Source organism: Podarcis filfolensis (genome assembly GCF_964270895.1).
Source record: "Podarcis filfolensis genome assembly, chromosome: 7".
NCBI lineage: Eukaryota > Metazoa > Chordata > Lepidosauria > Squamata > Lacertidae > Podarcis > Podarcis filfolensis.
Window position 1 is genome coordinate 91,440,721 of NC_139603.1, and position 16,282 is coordinate 91,457,002.

The 16,282-nt window shown below is 47.8% G+C and overlaps 1 protein-coding gene across 8 annotated transcripts in view; it reads right to left on the reverse strand.

Moving 5' to 3' along the window:
* Window positions 1–16,282, reverse strand: part of IQANK1 (IQ motif and ankyrin repeat containing 1) — a 33,261-nt gene that overhangs the window by 10,348 nt on the left and 6,631 nt on the right. For 4 of the 8 annotated variants that reach the window (XR_014549940.1, XM_083622021.1, XM_083622022.1 and 1 more), the window contains exons 2-12: window positions 13,882–13,975; window positions 13,430–13,492; window positions 12,061–12,194; window positions 11,579–11,743; window positions 9,733–9,939; window positions 5,010–5,135; window positions 4,621–4,760; window positions 3,259–3,313; window positions 2,886–2,978; window positions 2,396–2,504; window positions 190–286 (exon numbers count right to left, since the gene is read on the reverse strand). Coding sequence is in view for 7 of the 8 variants with exons in the window: in XM_083622021.1 (XP_083478147.1) it covers window positions 190–286; window positions 2,396–2,504; window positions 2,886–2,978; window positions 3,259–3,313; window positions 4,621–4,760; window positions 5,010–5,135; window positions 9,733–9,939; window positions 11,579–11,743; window positions 12,061–12,194; window positions 13,430–13,492; window positions 13,882–13,975 (1,283 nt within the window). In the remaining variant the exon portion in view is untranslated. The remainder of the gene's footprint in view (window positions 1–189; window positions 287–2,395; window positions 2,505–2,885; window positions 2,979–3,258; window positions 3,314–4,620; window positions 4,761–5,009; window positions 5,136–9,732; window positions 9,940–11,578; window positions 11,744–12,060; window positions 12,195–13,429; window positions 13,493–13,881; window positions 13,976–16,282) is intronic. The other 4 variants (XM_083622025.1, XM_083622020.1, XM_083622023.1 and 1 more) reach the window with 3 other exon arrangements.

The window sequence follows — 16,282 nt, forward strand, 5'->3', positions numbered from 1 at the left end:
GGAGCAAGTCTTCCACACTGCCCAGCAGCTGAAACTTCATGGGCAGGGGCCTCAGCAGCTGGGAAATGGGGGGAGGGGCTACGACTGTGAGGCCAAAGAGGGGGCCTTTTGGTGCAGGGGAGGGGAGGCTGTGGGAGATGCTGGCCAGGACCCCCAATGTCTAGTGAAAGTGCTTTCCCTTCAACTCACCGTCCATCTGCATGGATTTTCCCACCCACGTCTTTCAAGAGCACATCATCCAGCTCCTGCACAGAGCACTTCAGGCCATGAAACTCTTCTGCTGACCCTGAAAAACCAGCACGACTCTGAGCACTGCTGCACTGTGGTCCTGACATGGCTCACTGCAGGCTCCAGACACCCCTTGATGCTCCAGCATCGACAGCAGCAAGGACCAAAGCAAAAAATGGATTTTTCAAGGATCTTCAAATATCCAAAGGGCTGCCAGATAAAAGATGGAGCAAGCTTGTTTTCTCCTGCTCCAGGTGGTAAGACCTGAACTAATGGATTCAAGTTACAAGAGATTCCAGCTAAATGTAGAAGAACTTTCAACCCTTGGAGTGAGCGGACTCAGCTGCAGAGGTTTTAAAGCAGACGTTGCATGATTATGAGATTCTTGCATTGCACAGGGCTGGACCAGATGACCCTTTAGGTCTTTTCCAACTCTCTATCTCTAGGATTCTATGAAAATAAAAATGCTGATATCATAGTGCCTTTATGCCAATCTCTGGTGTAACTGCATGTGGAATGCTGTGTCCAGTTCTGGTCATCGCTCTTCACAAAGGATACTGTAGAATTGGAAAAGGTTCAGAAAAAGGCTGCAAAAATGATCAAGGGGGAGGGATGGAGCGACTCCCCCATGAAGAAAGGTTACAGCACTTGGGATTTTTTAGTGAGTAAGAGGTGACATGCTTAGAAAAGCATAAAATTATTCATGGTATGGATAAAACACATAAAGTGTCTCCCTTTCTTTTTTTAAGTTTGTCTCCCTTTCTCAAAACATTAGAGCTCAGGGACATCCAACGAAGCTGAATATTGGAAGATTCCAGACAGATAAAAGGAAGGACTTCTTCACACAGCCCATAGTTGAACTATGGAACTCACTGCCTAAGGAGGCTTTAAAAGATTAGAAAATTTCATGGCCAGGCGATCAATGGCTGGGAATGACAAGTGGGGAAAGTTGCTGCTCAAGTCCTGCTTGTGGACTTTGCTTGGGGGCACCTGCTGGGCCACTGAGACCAGGATGCCAGACCAGATGGACCTGATTCACCCCATTTGGCCTGATTCTGCTGAAGTGCTCTTCCAAAGTTCTTACGGGTTTACTCTGAGGTAAAGTTGCCCCTATGAGATCCTTGGAACAGCAGGGCAATGCAAAGCACAAGATGTGGGCAGACCTCACTCTAACAGGCCTCACAGACTGGAAGAGAAAGTGAAGCCATTAGAGGACTTTCCCAACACAAAGAAAATGGTCATCTGGAGCATCCCAGTTCTTGGATTGCAGGGGCTTGGTCCAGATGACCCTCGGGGACATTTCCAATTCTACAATTCTCTTGACTATGACTGGATCAGACTGGGAAGTGGCAGTTCTTCTCCCCTCCCAGAAGAATTGTTCCCAACCGCCCACCTGCTGGCACTGGACCACAAGCTTAACCTGAGTTAAGAGTGTGATGCAGCAGCAAAAAAAAAGCTAGCACTACTCTGGGCTGCATCAACAGAAGTCTAGTGTTCAGATCAAGGGAAGCAATAGTCCCACTCTCTTCTGCCTTGGTCAGACTACACCTGGAATACTGTGTCCAGTTCTCGGCGCCACAATTTAAGAAGGATGTTGACAAGCTGGAAAGGGTGCAGAGAAGGGTGACCAAGATCATCAAGGGTCTGGAAACTAAGCCTTATGAGGAGCAGTTGAAGGAGCTGGGTATGTTTAGCCTGGAAAAGAGGAGACTAAGAGGAGATATCTCAAGGCCTGTAACAGGGAAGAGGGAGCAAGCTTGTTTTCTCCTGCTCCGGAGGGTAGGACTCAACCCAATGGCTTCAAGTTACAAGAAAGGAGATTCCAACTATACATTCGGAAAAAACTTTCTCACAGTAAGAGCTGTTCAGCAGTGGAACAGACTCCCACGAGAGGTGGTGGACTCTCCTTCCTTGGAGGTTTTTAAGCAGAGGTTGGATGGCCATCTGTCATTGGTGCATTAGCCGAGATTCCTGCATTGCAAGGGTTGGACTAGATGACCCTTGGGTCCCCTCCAACTCTATGATTCTATGACCTCTGATTGCTTGAGAAGGAGCCTCATGCCTTTTGCTCACTTTGTCCTTCAGGGTGTGGGAGTGCTAGGCAGGACTATTCTGAAGACCCGTCTCTCCCAGGAACAAGTCCAGCATTTCACTACACAGGACTGACCTTCCTGCATCTGCTCCCGCAGCTTCAGCCGGGCCAGGGAGACCTTTTCCTCAGCATCTTCGGCAGCCGCGCGCAGCCTCTGCACCAGGGATTCTGCGTCCGCAATAGCCTGTTGCAGAAACAGGTTGTCAGAGAAGCCCTCCTTGCGCTGGGCGTGGCTGGCCTTGCCCTGTGGGACCTGGCCTCCGGGTGCCCAGCAGAGCCTCCTCTCCCTCAGGGTGGCCTGCAGTGGATGCCAGGCAGGAATCTTCCCAGGCACACCTTCTGCAGGCCAAGCAGGCACTCCCTCCACCAACTTATGGTTTGCTCAACAGCACACAGCCAAGGTGCCAGGCCAAGGAACAGGAAGCCCTTGACCCCAGCTGCACAGAAGGCAGAGAGCTCAGGCTCTCCTACCCACTTGGATGCCAGCCTCATTGGTGGGCAAGGGCATGGCTCTGTGAGAGAGACGCCTGCCTGCTCAGAGAGGCTACAGGAAGGTGGTGCTCACGTGGAGGGTGATCTCCGCGTTGTCCATCTGCTTCCGCTGGCACTTGTCGTGCTCTGTGATCCTCCGGTTCAGCTCGCAGTAGGCCTGCTGCAGCTGCAAAGAAGATGAGCAGGCCCAGCCTTTGGCAAATGGGGAGGGAGGAACGAGGACACCCACACAGCTGGGGCTGCGGGAGGGCCCAGCCTTGGATGGCTTCTCCCCATAGCGGGGAGGGCCAGGGCCCTGCTGCACAGCCCCCTCATGGCTCAAGGAGAGGGCATGAAATCCACCCCAGCGCCAGCAGGTGCCAAGGCAGGCAAGACCCCAGAGGGCCTTCTAGGAAGGAAGACCATAGAGACAAGGGGATGGCCACATAGAGCTTCTTGGCTCCCACCTCCTTGCTGCATCTCTCATGCTCCTTGGCCAGCTGCTCTACCTCCTCTGTCATCCTGGGGAAGGGAAAGAGGAGTCAGAGGCTGCAGAGACCCTCTTCAAGGAGTTGCATCTCCTTCCCCATCAGCATGCAATGGGGTTGGACTAAATGGCCCTTAAGGACCTCTTCCAACTACAATTCTATCATTGTAATTGCTGGCAATATACATTTAATTCTCTTGATCTTTCTCCTTCTGTTAAGGAAACTATTATCAATTAATAGTATTATAAAAAAGAAAACAACAGAGTAGGCGCGTAACAAATTTAACAAGAAAAGGATTTTTTCTCCAAGTGTTTGTTGCAATAAGCAAGTCATTCTTGAACAAAGTGTAACCAATGTAAAATCATAGCATGAATTGCCAAAACAAAGTAAGTACTCTCTTTCCTTCTATTAAGAAAACCAGAGATCTGAAGCAGCTGGCACAGCCATGTGAGCTGTCTGAGGAGAAATGGCAGCAGGAGCAGGTGGGGGGTCCAGCGGAGGGCAACTGCAGCCTCCTCCTGAGAGCAGCCACTCAATGACTCATGGTAGTCACTGGTCATAGTAACAGTTGGCAAGGGGGAGAGCCTCCCTGCACCAGCCACCGCCTTCTGCCCTCCTCCTGCTCCCTCTTGCCCTGGCCATGGGGGCCCCTGGGAGCCCAAGGTGGGAAGGGGGAGGGCTCTGCCCCCAGAGCCTCCCTCCCCATTGGCAGGCAGGGGCATCTCCGGCTCCCATGGGGCAGGTGCCCTGGTGGGCTCTGGCATGTGCTGGCAGTGAGAAGGGGCCAACAGGCTGCAGGACAGGCTCCCTTCGCTGCCACTCCCCAGGTGCTTTGGCAAACTCTTTCCTCCCTCTCAATCCTAAAGCCCAGCAAGGGCTTTCCATGAAGCTGAATGTGGGAGGCTGAGGACACACCAAAGGAAGACAACTTCTTCAAGTAGTTTATAAAGAAACACCAGGTGCAGTGATGGCCGCCAACTTGGGTTGGAGACACATGAATGGTGAATAAGGTTGCCTGTGGTCTAATCCATCAGCAGCTTGCTCAAGCACCCCTCCCTGCCTGATACAGGACACCATGAGCTTGGCCCCCCCCACTTCTTTGAGTCTACTGACTGAGCTGTCCCTGGAATCCAACTGGCTCCACTGGGGTTGTTTTTTGTGGGGTCACCTTCCAGGCTGGGCCAGCACCTAGTGGCTCCAGGTGACAGCAGGTGAGCCGTACAATGGCTGCAGTGGGATGGGGGGGGTGCCAGTGGGTGCCTTTGCAAAAGCTCCTACAGCTTGATCCTGCCCTGAGCCCGGAAGAGCAGCTGCCCACAAGCAGCAACTGGCAGGGCTCACCGTCGGGTCTCTGCTTCTTTCTGCTTCTTGTCCTGCTGCGCCCTTCGCTGCTCTTCTGCCTCCATCTTCTGGAGCATGGACTCTGTCAGGCTGATGTCCCAGGAGTTCAGCACAGCCACCAAGCTGTCCAGGGAAGCAATCTTGGGAGAGACAAAAGGGCTGTGGGCTTGAAATGCCCATCCAAGCCACCAGGCCTGGCATGCAGTGAGAAGGGCACTCTCGCTCTCACCCTTGCTCTCCTCTCTCTCCATGGCTTCTTCAGGGACACCAGCTCCCCTTCTCTTTCAGTTACTTCGCTCTCTTGCCAGGTGGCCTGGTGGAAACAGCCTACCTGGAGCTCAAGGCCAAGGAGAAGAGCAGCTGCTGGGGGAGGCGGCTGGGGTTGGTACCTGCTCTGGGGTGTTGCCGTCATCGGCATAGAGTCGAGGGTCAGCCCCGTGCTGGAGAAGCAGCTCCACTGCTGCCAGGTGGCCCGCAAAGGCAGCACGATACAAAGGAGTCCGGTTAAAAGCGCCCTTAAAAATAAAGGGGCCTGAAGATCAAACAGGGTTTACAAAAGGAAGGCAGCTGGAAGTGAAGCATCCGCAGAAGGCACATTCATGCCACTAACAATCTCTTTACAGCACACTCCAACAGTTCTCTAATTCTGTCAATGCAGGGAAAGCATCTGAGAACTTTTTACTCTTTAAAAAATGAGTTCTGGTTGCCTCTGGAATGGGGGAGAATTGGACTTGCAATATACCATGTGCTAGAACGGCAGTTATTGGCTGCCTGTTACCAAGGAGTGAATCTTCAGCACAGACTGAAGACACAGATGTCCACTGCCTCCCTTGTGCATTCTGGCTGGATGGTGAGAAGAGACTAACTGGGAAGATGGATTCCCTGTGAGGTTCCATCCCAGGCTCTTTGAGGACATCAGAGGAGGGTCTTTTCACCACTTGCTCTGCACTTGCTCTTCCAGCACAGCATGGCCCCTCAGGGCTGCAGAGGTGGAGTCTCCTCCTATTGCCAGAGGTGCTCTTGCTCACCCTCGGACTGACTCAGAGGCCCTATAATATTTATTTTAATTCTTGGTTTAGAAATATTTCTATGCCACCAGGAAAAGCCAAGGGTAAGAGAAGAGTTTTATGTGCCTTTGACAATATTTCTTGGAGTTTTATGTTGAAGAACCTCCGGGGGATGGGGGTAGGCCAAGGGTTTGAAAATGGTATAGGTGCAATATACTCTGAACAGAAAGCCAAACTAATTGTAAATAATGTGGTTACAGAAGAGTTCAAGATTGAAAAAGGGACACGCCAGGGGTGCCCTATCTCTCCATTACTTTTTATATCGGTCCTGGAGGTTTTGCTTAATATGATTAGGAGGGACCAGTTGGTTAAAGGGATTCAGGTCGGAGCTAAACAATATAAACTGAGAGCATTTGCAGATGACTTAGTACTTACATTGCAAGAGCCAGAAGCTAGCACGAAAAGAGTTCTGGAAATAATTCAAGAGTTTGGTCAAATGGCAGGATTTAAATTGAATAAGTCTAAGACAAAGGTTTTGGAGAAAAATTTGACACAGATAGAAAAGGAAAGGTTCCAGAATGAGACAGGGTTGACTGTGGTTAAAAAAGTGAAATATTTGGGTATAAATATGACAGCTAAAAATGTGAATTTGTTTAAAGATAATTATGAAAAAACTTGGAGAGAAGTGAAAAAAGATTTGGAGATTTGGTCCAACTTGAAGCTTTCCTTGTTAGGCCGTATTGCAGCTATAAAGATGAATGTATTGCCAAGAATGTTGTTTTTGTTCCAAGCATTGCAAATAATTGATAAAATGGATTGTTTCAAGAGGTGGCAAAAAGACATATCTAAATTTGTCTGGCAGGGCAAAAAGCCCAGAATTAAATTTAAGATACTAACGGATTCAAAGGAAAGAGGGGGGTTTGCCCTGCCAGACTTTAAACTTTACTACGAAGCGGCAGCTTTCTGCTGGCTGAAAGAATGGCTACTTCTTGAAAACACAGACATTTTGGATTTGGAAGGTTTTAATAACATTTTTGGGTGGCATGCATATTTGTGGTATGACAAGGTTAAAGCACATAAAAGTTTTAAAAATCATATTGTCAGAAAAGCACTACTAAATGTCTGGGACAGATATAAAGACTTGCTGGAAAATAAAACTCCAAGGTGGCTGTCGCCAATGGAAGCTAAGGCAGTTAAAAAGTTAAATATGGAGTCCAAGTGGCCAAGATACTGGGAAATTTTGGAAAAGGAAGGGGACAAATTGAGATTGCAGAGTTTTGAGAAATTAAAAGGGAAGGTGAGAGACTGGTTCCACTACCATCAAATAAATGAAGCGTTTAAACTGGACAGTAAAATTGGCTTCCAGGTGGAAAAATCAAAATTGGAGACAGAACTGTTAGAATCCAGTACTAAGAATTTGTCCAAAATGTACAATTTGCTGCTGAAATGGAATACACAAGATGAAACGGTTAAATCGGTCATGATTAAATGGGCTCAGGACGTTGGTCATAATATTTTGTTTGCTGATTGGGAAAAGTTGTGGACCACCGGGATAAAATTTACGGCATGTAATGCCTTAAGAGAAAACATTATGAAAATGATATATAGGTGGTACATAACCCCAGTCAAGCTTGCAAAGATTTACCATGTGCCTGACAATAAATGTTGGAAATGTAAAGAAACTGAAGGTACATTTTTTCATCTTTGGTGGACCTGCCCGAAGATTAAGGCATTCTGGGAAATGATCTATAATGAACTTAAAAAGGTATTTAAATATACTTTCCCCAAGAAACCAGAGGCCTTTCTCTTGGGTATTGTCGGCCAAGGGGTGTTAAAGACGGATATAACTTTCTTTATGTATGCTACAACAGCAGCTAGAATACTCATTGCGAAGTACTGGAAGACGCAAGAACTACCCACACTGGAAGAATGGCAGATGAAGGTGATAGACTATATGGGCTTGGCAGAAATGACGAGCAGAATCCGAAACCAGGGAAGAGAAGCAGCGCAAGAAGAATGGAAAAAATTCAAGGACTATTTAAAGAAATATTATAAAGTTAATGAAAGTTAGAATGATGTTGGACTGGAAAGTAAATGGTTACTATTAGCAATGGTTAAGACAAGGAAAATAAGGAAGAATAGTCTAAATTTAAATTAAAATAAGGGAAGATTTGCTGAACAATCGATAAGAATTTGGAATACAGAAAGGGGAGGCATGAGGAAGTCGGGGAAGATAGGATATGAAATTAGGATATGAAATGATACATGTTTTTTGTTTTGTTTTTGTTTTTGTATGTTTATGTTTGTTGTATTGTGTTTATATGGAAAAATAAAAATATTTAAAAAAAAAAAAAAGAGAGAAGAGTTTTATGTGGATGCCACCATGCTGATGCTTTTGATGCCTGGCCAGGGGTGGGAGCTGCCACACCGAAGACTCTGAGTGGACAAAAGGGAAACCTCCCAATCCAGGAACAGCCACAGCTGTCACAGGGGCAAACTGGCAAGGTGCTCCTAACACCTGAATCCACTTCTGCCTCCAGGGACAAAGATGGAGACAGACCTGTCCTCCGCCTACATAACTGCTCCTCCAGAGTGTGTGACTCCATCCACAACAGGCAACAGTCATATTTCCCAGACCCAGGAAGTGGTCAAAGACAACAGCATGGAGGACAAGGCTATCCGTGGCTACTAGGTATGGTGAGGCTTTGCTCTGCCCCCCCCAGCTGCTGGATCAGGCCAAAGGCCCATCTATGTTCTCAGAGTAGCCAACCAGACACCTCTTTTGGGAAGCCCCCATGCTGTGTGAAGACCTTTTCTTTCATCTGTCCGGCAGGCAGGCTCTTCGGCCACAAGCAAGAGGTCTTCTCCCCAAACTAACAAGGCTCAAAGAAGGCGCAGGGAGCTCCGTGGGGGAGCAACCAGGTACACAGAGACTGATGCAGGGATTGCGGCAACCATCCATGCTTCCATTGCCCAGGATGACCCACCTGCCTCCCAATCCACACCTTCCTATGTCCAAAGGCAATTCAACAGGTGCAGCACCTCCTGCCTCCCCAACACTTTTCCATCCTGGCAAGGACAGGACTCCACACACTACCAACCCTACCATGCTCACACACACAGGGAAAAAACCTTAACTCCAACCCCTTATTCATCAGTTTATCCCTAATTTTAAGCTGCTTAGAGGAAGAATTATAGCTATGCAGCAATATATTTTATTTATTAATTGAATTTGTATACCGCTCTTCATCTGAATATAACATATGTTATATTCACAACATAAAAATAAAATGAGAACACAAAATAAAACCAACCAACAACCCCTTCCCACAAACACATTTAAAAGGCCATAGCCAGCCAGGGCCTGGTTAAGAAGAATCATTTTTGCCTGGCGCCCAAAGATATGCAATGAAGGCGCCAGGTGATCCTCCCCACAGCTTAGCTGTTCCTGATAAGTCATTACCAGAATGCTATTTTATCTGACCTTATCTGTCAAGGGTTTGGTCCGTGAAGTGACATTACACATGGAACTACAGAACCCTTGGCCTTTGGCCCATCAGGTTACAAAAAACATCTTGTTTTAACAGTGAAATCCCTCAGCATGGGATAATACACAGAGAGAAGGGGGAAACAGAAAGAAAGCAAGACTCCTTCACATTATTAATTTGCCACGCAGAATTTCCAGCAGCACATTTGGCTCAAGCGAACTGAGCCTTGGTTGCTGTGGCCCCAACCCTGTGGGGTGCAAGGCTGCCTCCCCAGGACTCTGCCCTCTCTTTCCCTTGCTGGTTGCTGAAGTGCCAGTTTGAAGATCAGGCTGTGACCCTCTTAGGTATGCTGGCTGCCTCACCTGCACACCAGTTGCCAACCCAGAGACACAAGAGAGGTGAGCCAGTGGCACTTGTGGCACCAGCCTTGCTGGCAATCCCAGGGGAGGGAGGTTTGAGGTGCTGGCCCACCACCCTTCATGTCAACTGCAAAGCAGCCTCCAGGAAAGCAGGCGGCTGGTCAGGGACACGGAATCACTCTGCCCCCCAAGCACCACCTTGGCTCTGGCTCAAGGCCACAACGCCTTTCACTCTGCCACCTCCCTCCTGCTTCTCACCCGGCTGTTGGGGTTGGCTCCGTTCTCTATCAGCATCCGGATGGCGTCAGGGTGGCCCCCTCCAGAAGCCTCAGAGAGGGGTGTGTTGCCGTTGGCGTCAGTGCAGTCCACCATGTTGAGGCGATGTTGGAGGCGCAGAGCCTTGCCCCTCTCGTCTGTCCCCAGGCCGCTCTTGGTGTCCAGGTCTGCCACCTTGAGAAACCAAATCTGTGGGTCACAGTGGGGAAGGGACAAGGCGATTCTGCACTGTGCCACTGCAGAGCAGGAAAGGGGGCCCTTGTCATGCAGGGAGCATGGGCTCCGCACCCAAAGCCAGCATGGCACCAACCTGGGACACCTCATGGCTTTTCAGAAAGAACACAAGAGCTGGCAAAACAAGCCCCACGCAGAGAGCAGGCCAAAAGAACAAACTAAAGGAAGCTCTGCCGTGCTGTGTTGGCGGAGACGGGAAACAGGACATACTGAGCTTGGTAGGCTCACCTGGGCCCAATCCAGGAAGGCAGCTCTTACACTCTAGCAATCTGGTCCTTTTCCCACTCCCTGCTTTGTTTCTCTGAGCAAAGCCATGGCATGGCTTTTACACATTTTTGGTGCTGAATAAACCTTGCAGCAACAACAGCAACTCCCCTGTGCCTTACTCCCTCACACATAAATTCTGGCTGCAAAGGTTCACTCCAGCTTAGAAAAGGCACAAAGAAGGCTCCAACTCGGTGTAGTGACCTTCTGGAGTTGTGCTATGAAGCTGCTGCTGACACTGATGGGCTGAGCTGCTGTGGCAGCACAGAAGGTTCAGTTGCTCAGGAAACCTGGCTGTTGGACTGGTACAAAAACCTCACATGTGGGCAGACATCAGGGCTGCAAATTGTCTGGAGTCAGGGCTGAACACAGTGAGGCCCAGTTTACTGACAACACCTAATTAGTCAGGGTGGTAAAACTAGTAATGTGCCAAAATCTGCCCTTCAATTTCTCAAATGTTTTCTTTCTATGCTAGAGAGGCTTCCATTTTTCGTTCTCAGGGCACTTTAGATTTTCAGTGGATGCAGTGAGATTACCTTATTGTTGCAAGTTGGCTGAGGGTGGCCCAGGGGTCCCCACCCCCAGTAAACACTACTTCCGCACTCTGCAGGCCTTTCCTTCTGCTATGAACAAGCCCTGAGAGGGAAGTGACCTCATGGTGTCTCTGCTGAGCCTTCACTGAAACAAGGGCATGCGGGAAGGCTGCAGAGTGCGGGGAGAGGATTTGTGGAAGAGAGAAACAATCAGAACAACTCCTCCCAAAAAAACACCTGGCTGCTACTTGGTACTTTGAGGAGCACCAGAATACGAAACAGGGCGGACGAAGCCTGGATCCAAGTGGCACAAGTCTCACTCTGAAGCTGACCAAACACTGGTAAGAACAAACAATCGCGTCTACCATGTGGCAGTGCAGGCTGTGAAAAAGGCTCATTTTGCAGCTCACATGGTTTCATCCAGGAGCCGGCTGGCAAACTTATTTTGGAGGGTGCAGAGGTTACTGACTCCCAGTGCAAGAGCAGAACCTCCGGATTCCCCAAGGCGCCCTGTGAGCAACCGGCTATGCACTTTGAGCGTAAAGTTGAGGGTGAAGTACCCAGTGCTGCTACCGAGGTTATTTTGTGCAGTTGGTTTCACCTGATGCAGTCTCTGTGCCTCCCTTGAAGCCACCCCTGCCCTGTCCAAAGTGCACCATGTGGTCCCTCTGTCCTCATTTTGAGACTCTAATTTGCCTGCACAAGCCATGAGATCAGGAGCTGCCAGCCAAACAGCTCAGAAGCCACAAGCCGAGGGTAGGGCTGAGTGATTCTGGCTACAGCGAGGCCTTGCCCACCTCCTTCAGGACGGCCTTCATCTCTTCCACGTCCCCATCAAAGGCCGCTTCCAACATCCGCTTCCTCCTCTGCTGCTCCTCCCGCTGCTTCTTCTTCTCTTCCTCCTCTTTCTTTCTCTCCCGCTCAGCTTCCTCTCGCTCCCTCTTTACCAGCGCAGCAAAGGCCTAGGACAGAAGAAGCCCATGGAGCCAACAGGCTAAGTCACGGGGAGGCAAAACAGAGCAAGGCTTTCCACACTGATGGGCAGCGGAAGAGCATCAAGAAGAATGCAAAGCACAGGGAGACCACAGGAAGATCTGGAGGGCTTTAGCCTCAGCTTCAAGCCACAGAGATGTTTCCCCAGCAACCACCCTCACAAGCGAGCCCTGGACTGGATTTTCTGTCTCATCTACAATGCCTTCATGTTGATGATGTCTATCCCAGCTTCCTTTCCCCCTGGAGGGGGCTTCTCTCATGTTCCCAAAGCCAGGTGTCACCTCACCTCTCTCTGGAGGCGGTCCATTAACTCATTGTACTCCTGTCGCTCTTGCAATCGCCTTGCTCTCTCACGACATGCCAAGATGCGGCGGAAGGCACTCTGCAATGTGAGCGCAGCCTTTGCTTCACGCGTCAGCTCTGAGGGCAGAAAGCAGAAGTGTAGGGCCATAAAAGGGAATCCCAAGGGATTTGCTGGTGGTTTAGGTCCTAGGAGGTGATGGCGCTTGTGGGATAGGGCTAGGGGGCTCTCCAGGTGAAGGTTCCCCACGTACAGTCTATTGTCTTGCCTTACCTCAGTCCTGCTTTACAGCCACACCAGCGAAGCACTTTTGCAGCACTGAGCCAGAGAGGTACTTCAGCCTTGTAAATGAGCCTCCAAATGCTACTAGCCTGGAGGCTGGCAAAAGAGGGGGGCAATTCCCTATCTCTGGAGACTGGGCCCCCAGGAGGGAGGGGGCAGGCCTCCCCTCCCCTCCCAGCCAGCCAGCTCGCAGCAGACATGAGCTCTCACACAGAGCTGCAGTTACCAGGCAAGGGCGTAGGTACAAGGCTGAGCTACTTGCTCCTTTTCTCTGCTTCTTCAACTCTGGTGAAAAAAACTGAGGGGAACCTAGTCACAAACTTCCTACAGAGAAAAGAAGTTCTACACAACATGAAAAGGTCAGTCGAAGTAACATTTTTTGCTGGTCAACGCAGATTGGAGGAGGAGATGGCAGCAGGGTGTTCCCCTCAAACAGGTATTTTGAACGCAGAGATCTGGAGCCTTTCCAGACTCTGGTTGTTTCTGGAGCCCATCTGGCCTCGTTTCTGACTTCTTAGGATGACATTGTTGGAATTAGTGCTGTTATGTTTAAATTTGTTTTTTCGGCTGTATATCATTCTGGCACATTAATTTTTTGAGGCACCTAACTCGTAAATAAAACATAACCCTCATCATTTTCACAAGAAAGTAACAAACTTTAGTGCTGCTCCTGGTCCTCATTCCCATGAGGGGTTTTGCCTTTAATGGCTGTCTATGAACACATCAAATAAATGGGCTGAGCCCAACAGCTGCATTTGCTCTTCACTATTCCTTGTCCCCCTTCCTCTGCCATCCCTCCAGGTGTGTGGGGGGGGGGGGTCAGAGCCTGCCTCATTTCTGTTCTTGCTTAACAGCTCTCCATGAAGTGCCACAAACAGTAGTGGGGCTGATTCTGTGGGAATAAGCCAGCCTGCCTACAAGGGGTCGGGCTCAGAGGAAAATCTTGCACCAAACCTGTTCAAGAGAGTCTCTGCTCTCCTCCCCTGCCATATTTCACCACCATTAAGTCCTTGCCACAAAGGCCTTGCAGACCCCCCCCCCCCCGATTAGCTTCTGCTGTGCCGCTGCCTACCTTTGGGATGGCTGCTCAGGGACACTTCTTGGGGTCTGGTGCTGTTGCTTGGTAGGGCAGCATCTTTCCCATCAATTGTGGGCCCCGAGCCAGCGGGAAAATAAAAGAGAAATCAAATTCAAAAAATGCTAATTGTCACCAGGGTAGCTAGCGCTGCAGAAGACAGAATCCTGCCTTAACAGATTGGGGAACTCGGCCCAAGCTAACAAAATGAACTTCAACAGTGGCAAATGTGAGGTTCTGCACTTAGGCAAGCGGAACCACAAAATACATTTGAGCCGCCCTGAATATATTGTATATAACATAGTACATTTTGTGTACTCCTCATGACAAGCAGAAATCCTGCAGGCACCCCTTGCTCCACACCCTGGACTTTGCAGTGGATCCTCACAGCTGGCTCTGCAGCAGGGCCTCAGCCCTGCCTTCCTCCTCCCCATGGGTGCTGTACCTGCCTTCACAGGGACCCCCTTTGCTGGAGCTGCCGGCTTGGCCCCTTTCCGAAGTGGAGGCTTTCCTGCTGCTGCCGCCTTCTTGGCACTCATCCCCCTGGAAAGAGAAGAGCAACAAGGTGAGCAGAGAGGAAGAGGGGGCTCAGCAAAACCCAAGGCGGCCCAACACGTCCTGAGCACACAGGTCATGTGTTCTTGTAGAAAGGCTCGGTCCTTTCAGAACAGTCAAGCTTTTTATCCCAAGGTGCATCATTAGTAAAATCTCCAGGAAACTTGGGCAAAGCTGAAGCAAAGCAAGTCTTTTGGATCTTGGATATCTGCGCCGTGTCCATTTTTATTGCGCTTTTAAGACTGATGCTGTCAAGTTCTTAAAATGATCATAGAATCATAGAGTTGGAAGAGACCACAAGGGCCATCGAGTCCAACCCCCTGTCAAGCAGGAAACACCATCAGAATATTTGGGGGTTAATATGACTGCTAAGAACTTAAACTTATTTAAAGATAACTATGAGAAATGTTGGATAGAAGTGAAAAAAGACTTGGAAATATGGTCAAATTTGAAGCTTTCCTTGTTGGGTCGAATTGCAGCTATAAAGATGAATGTATTGCCAAAAATGTTATTTTTGTTTCAATCATTGCAAATATTGGACAAGATGGACTGTTTCAAGAAGTGGCAGAGAGACATTTCCAGATTTGTCTGGCAGGGCAAGAAGCCTAGAATAAAATTTAAAATATTAACTGATGCAAAGGAAAGAGGTGGATTTGCCCTGCCAGACCTTAAACTTTACTATGAATCAGCAGCATTCTGCTGGTTGAAAGACTGGCTGCTTCTTGAGAACACAGACATTTTGGATCTAGAAGGATTTAACAACGTTTTTGGTTGGCATGCATATTTGTGGTACGACAAGGTTAAAGCACATAAAGCATTTAAAAACCATATTGTCAGGAAAGCATTGAAGGCTCAGAAAAAGCTCAATATGGAGGTCAAATTGCCGAAATATTGGGAAATATTGTTTTTTGGGGGGTTTTTTTTTTGATAATATTTATTCAGAATTTTGAAGATTACAAAGAGAAAAGAGAAAAAAAGTAAAAAAGACAGAAAAAGTACGATCATTTTAAAAAAAGAGAAAAAAAAAACAGATTAAACCTTTACATAACTTTCTTCTTTTACTTATTTCCTTGACCTCCTCACACTTCCCATTTTTGTATTCTAATTCAAATTGTTATTTCAGCAGATCCTTCCAACCTTGTTTTTATCTTAATAATTTGATTTAATATATTGTAGTTTTACGTTCACTCTTTCATCAATTCATTTTTACTTAATCCTTATATATCATTTCTACCAAAGCCATATAATTTTCTTTTTCCAACATCTTTCTAACAATCCTTAATTTTACAATATTTTTGAAGATATACTTTAAATTTTTTCCACTCTTCTTCCACCGACTCTTCTCCTTGGTCCCGAATTCTGCCAGGCATCTCAGCCAATTCCATGTATTCCATCACTTTCGTCTGCCATTCTTCCCGGGTGGGTAGATCTTGTGTCTTCCAATACTTTGCGATGAGTATTCTTGCTGCTGTTGTGGCGTACATAAAAAAAGTTCTACCCTCCCTTCGGACCAATTGGCCGACCATGCCCAGGAGAAAGGCCTCTGGTTTCTTCAGGAAAGTATATTTAAATACTTTTTTCATTTCATTATAGATCATCTCCCAGAAAGCCTTAATCCTTGGGCACGTCCACCAAAGGTGGAAGAATGTACCTTCATTTTCTTTACATTTCCAACATTTATTATCAGGCAAATGATAGATTTTTGCAAGCTTGACTGGTGTCATGTACCACCTATATATCATTTTCATAATATTCTCTCTTAAGGCATTACATGCCGTAAATTTCAAGCCTGTGGTCCATAACTTTTCCCAGTCAGCCATCATAATGTCATGTCCAACATGTTGTGCCCATTTAATCATAGGAGATTTAACCATTTCATCTTGTGTATTCCATTTCAACAGCAAGTTATACATTCTTGATAAATTCTTAGTTTTAGGATCTAACAATTCTGTTTCCAATTTTGATTTTTCCACCTGAAAACCAATTTTCTTGTCCAGATTGTAAACCTCCCTTATTTGATAATAGTGAAGCCAGTCTCGTACTTTATTTTTTAAACTTTCAAAGCTCTGCAATTTCAATTTATCTCCCTCTTGTTCCAAAATTTCCCAATATTTCGGCCATTTAGCCTCCATATTGAGTTTTTTCAGAGCCTTAGCCTCCATTGGCGACAGCCACCTTGGCGTTTTACTTTCAAGCAAGTCCTTATATCTCATCCAGACATTAAACAGTGCTTTCCTGACAATACGGTTTTTAAAGGCTTTATGTGCTTTAACCTTGTCATACCACAAGTATGCA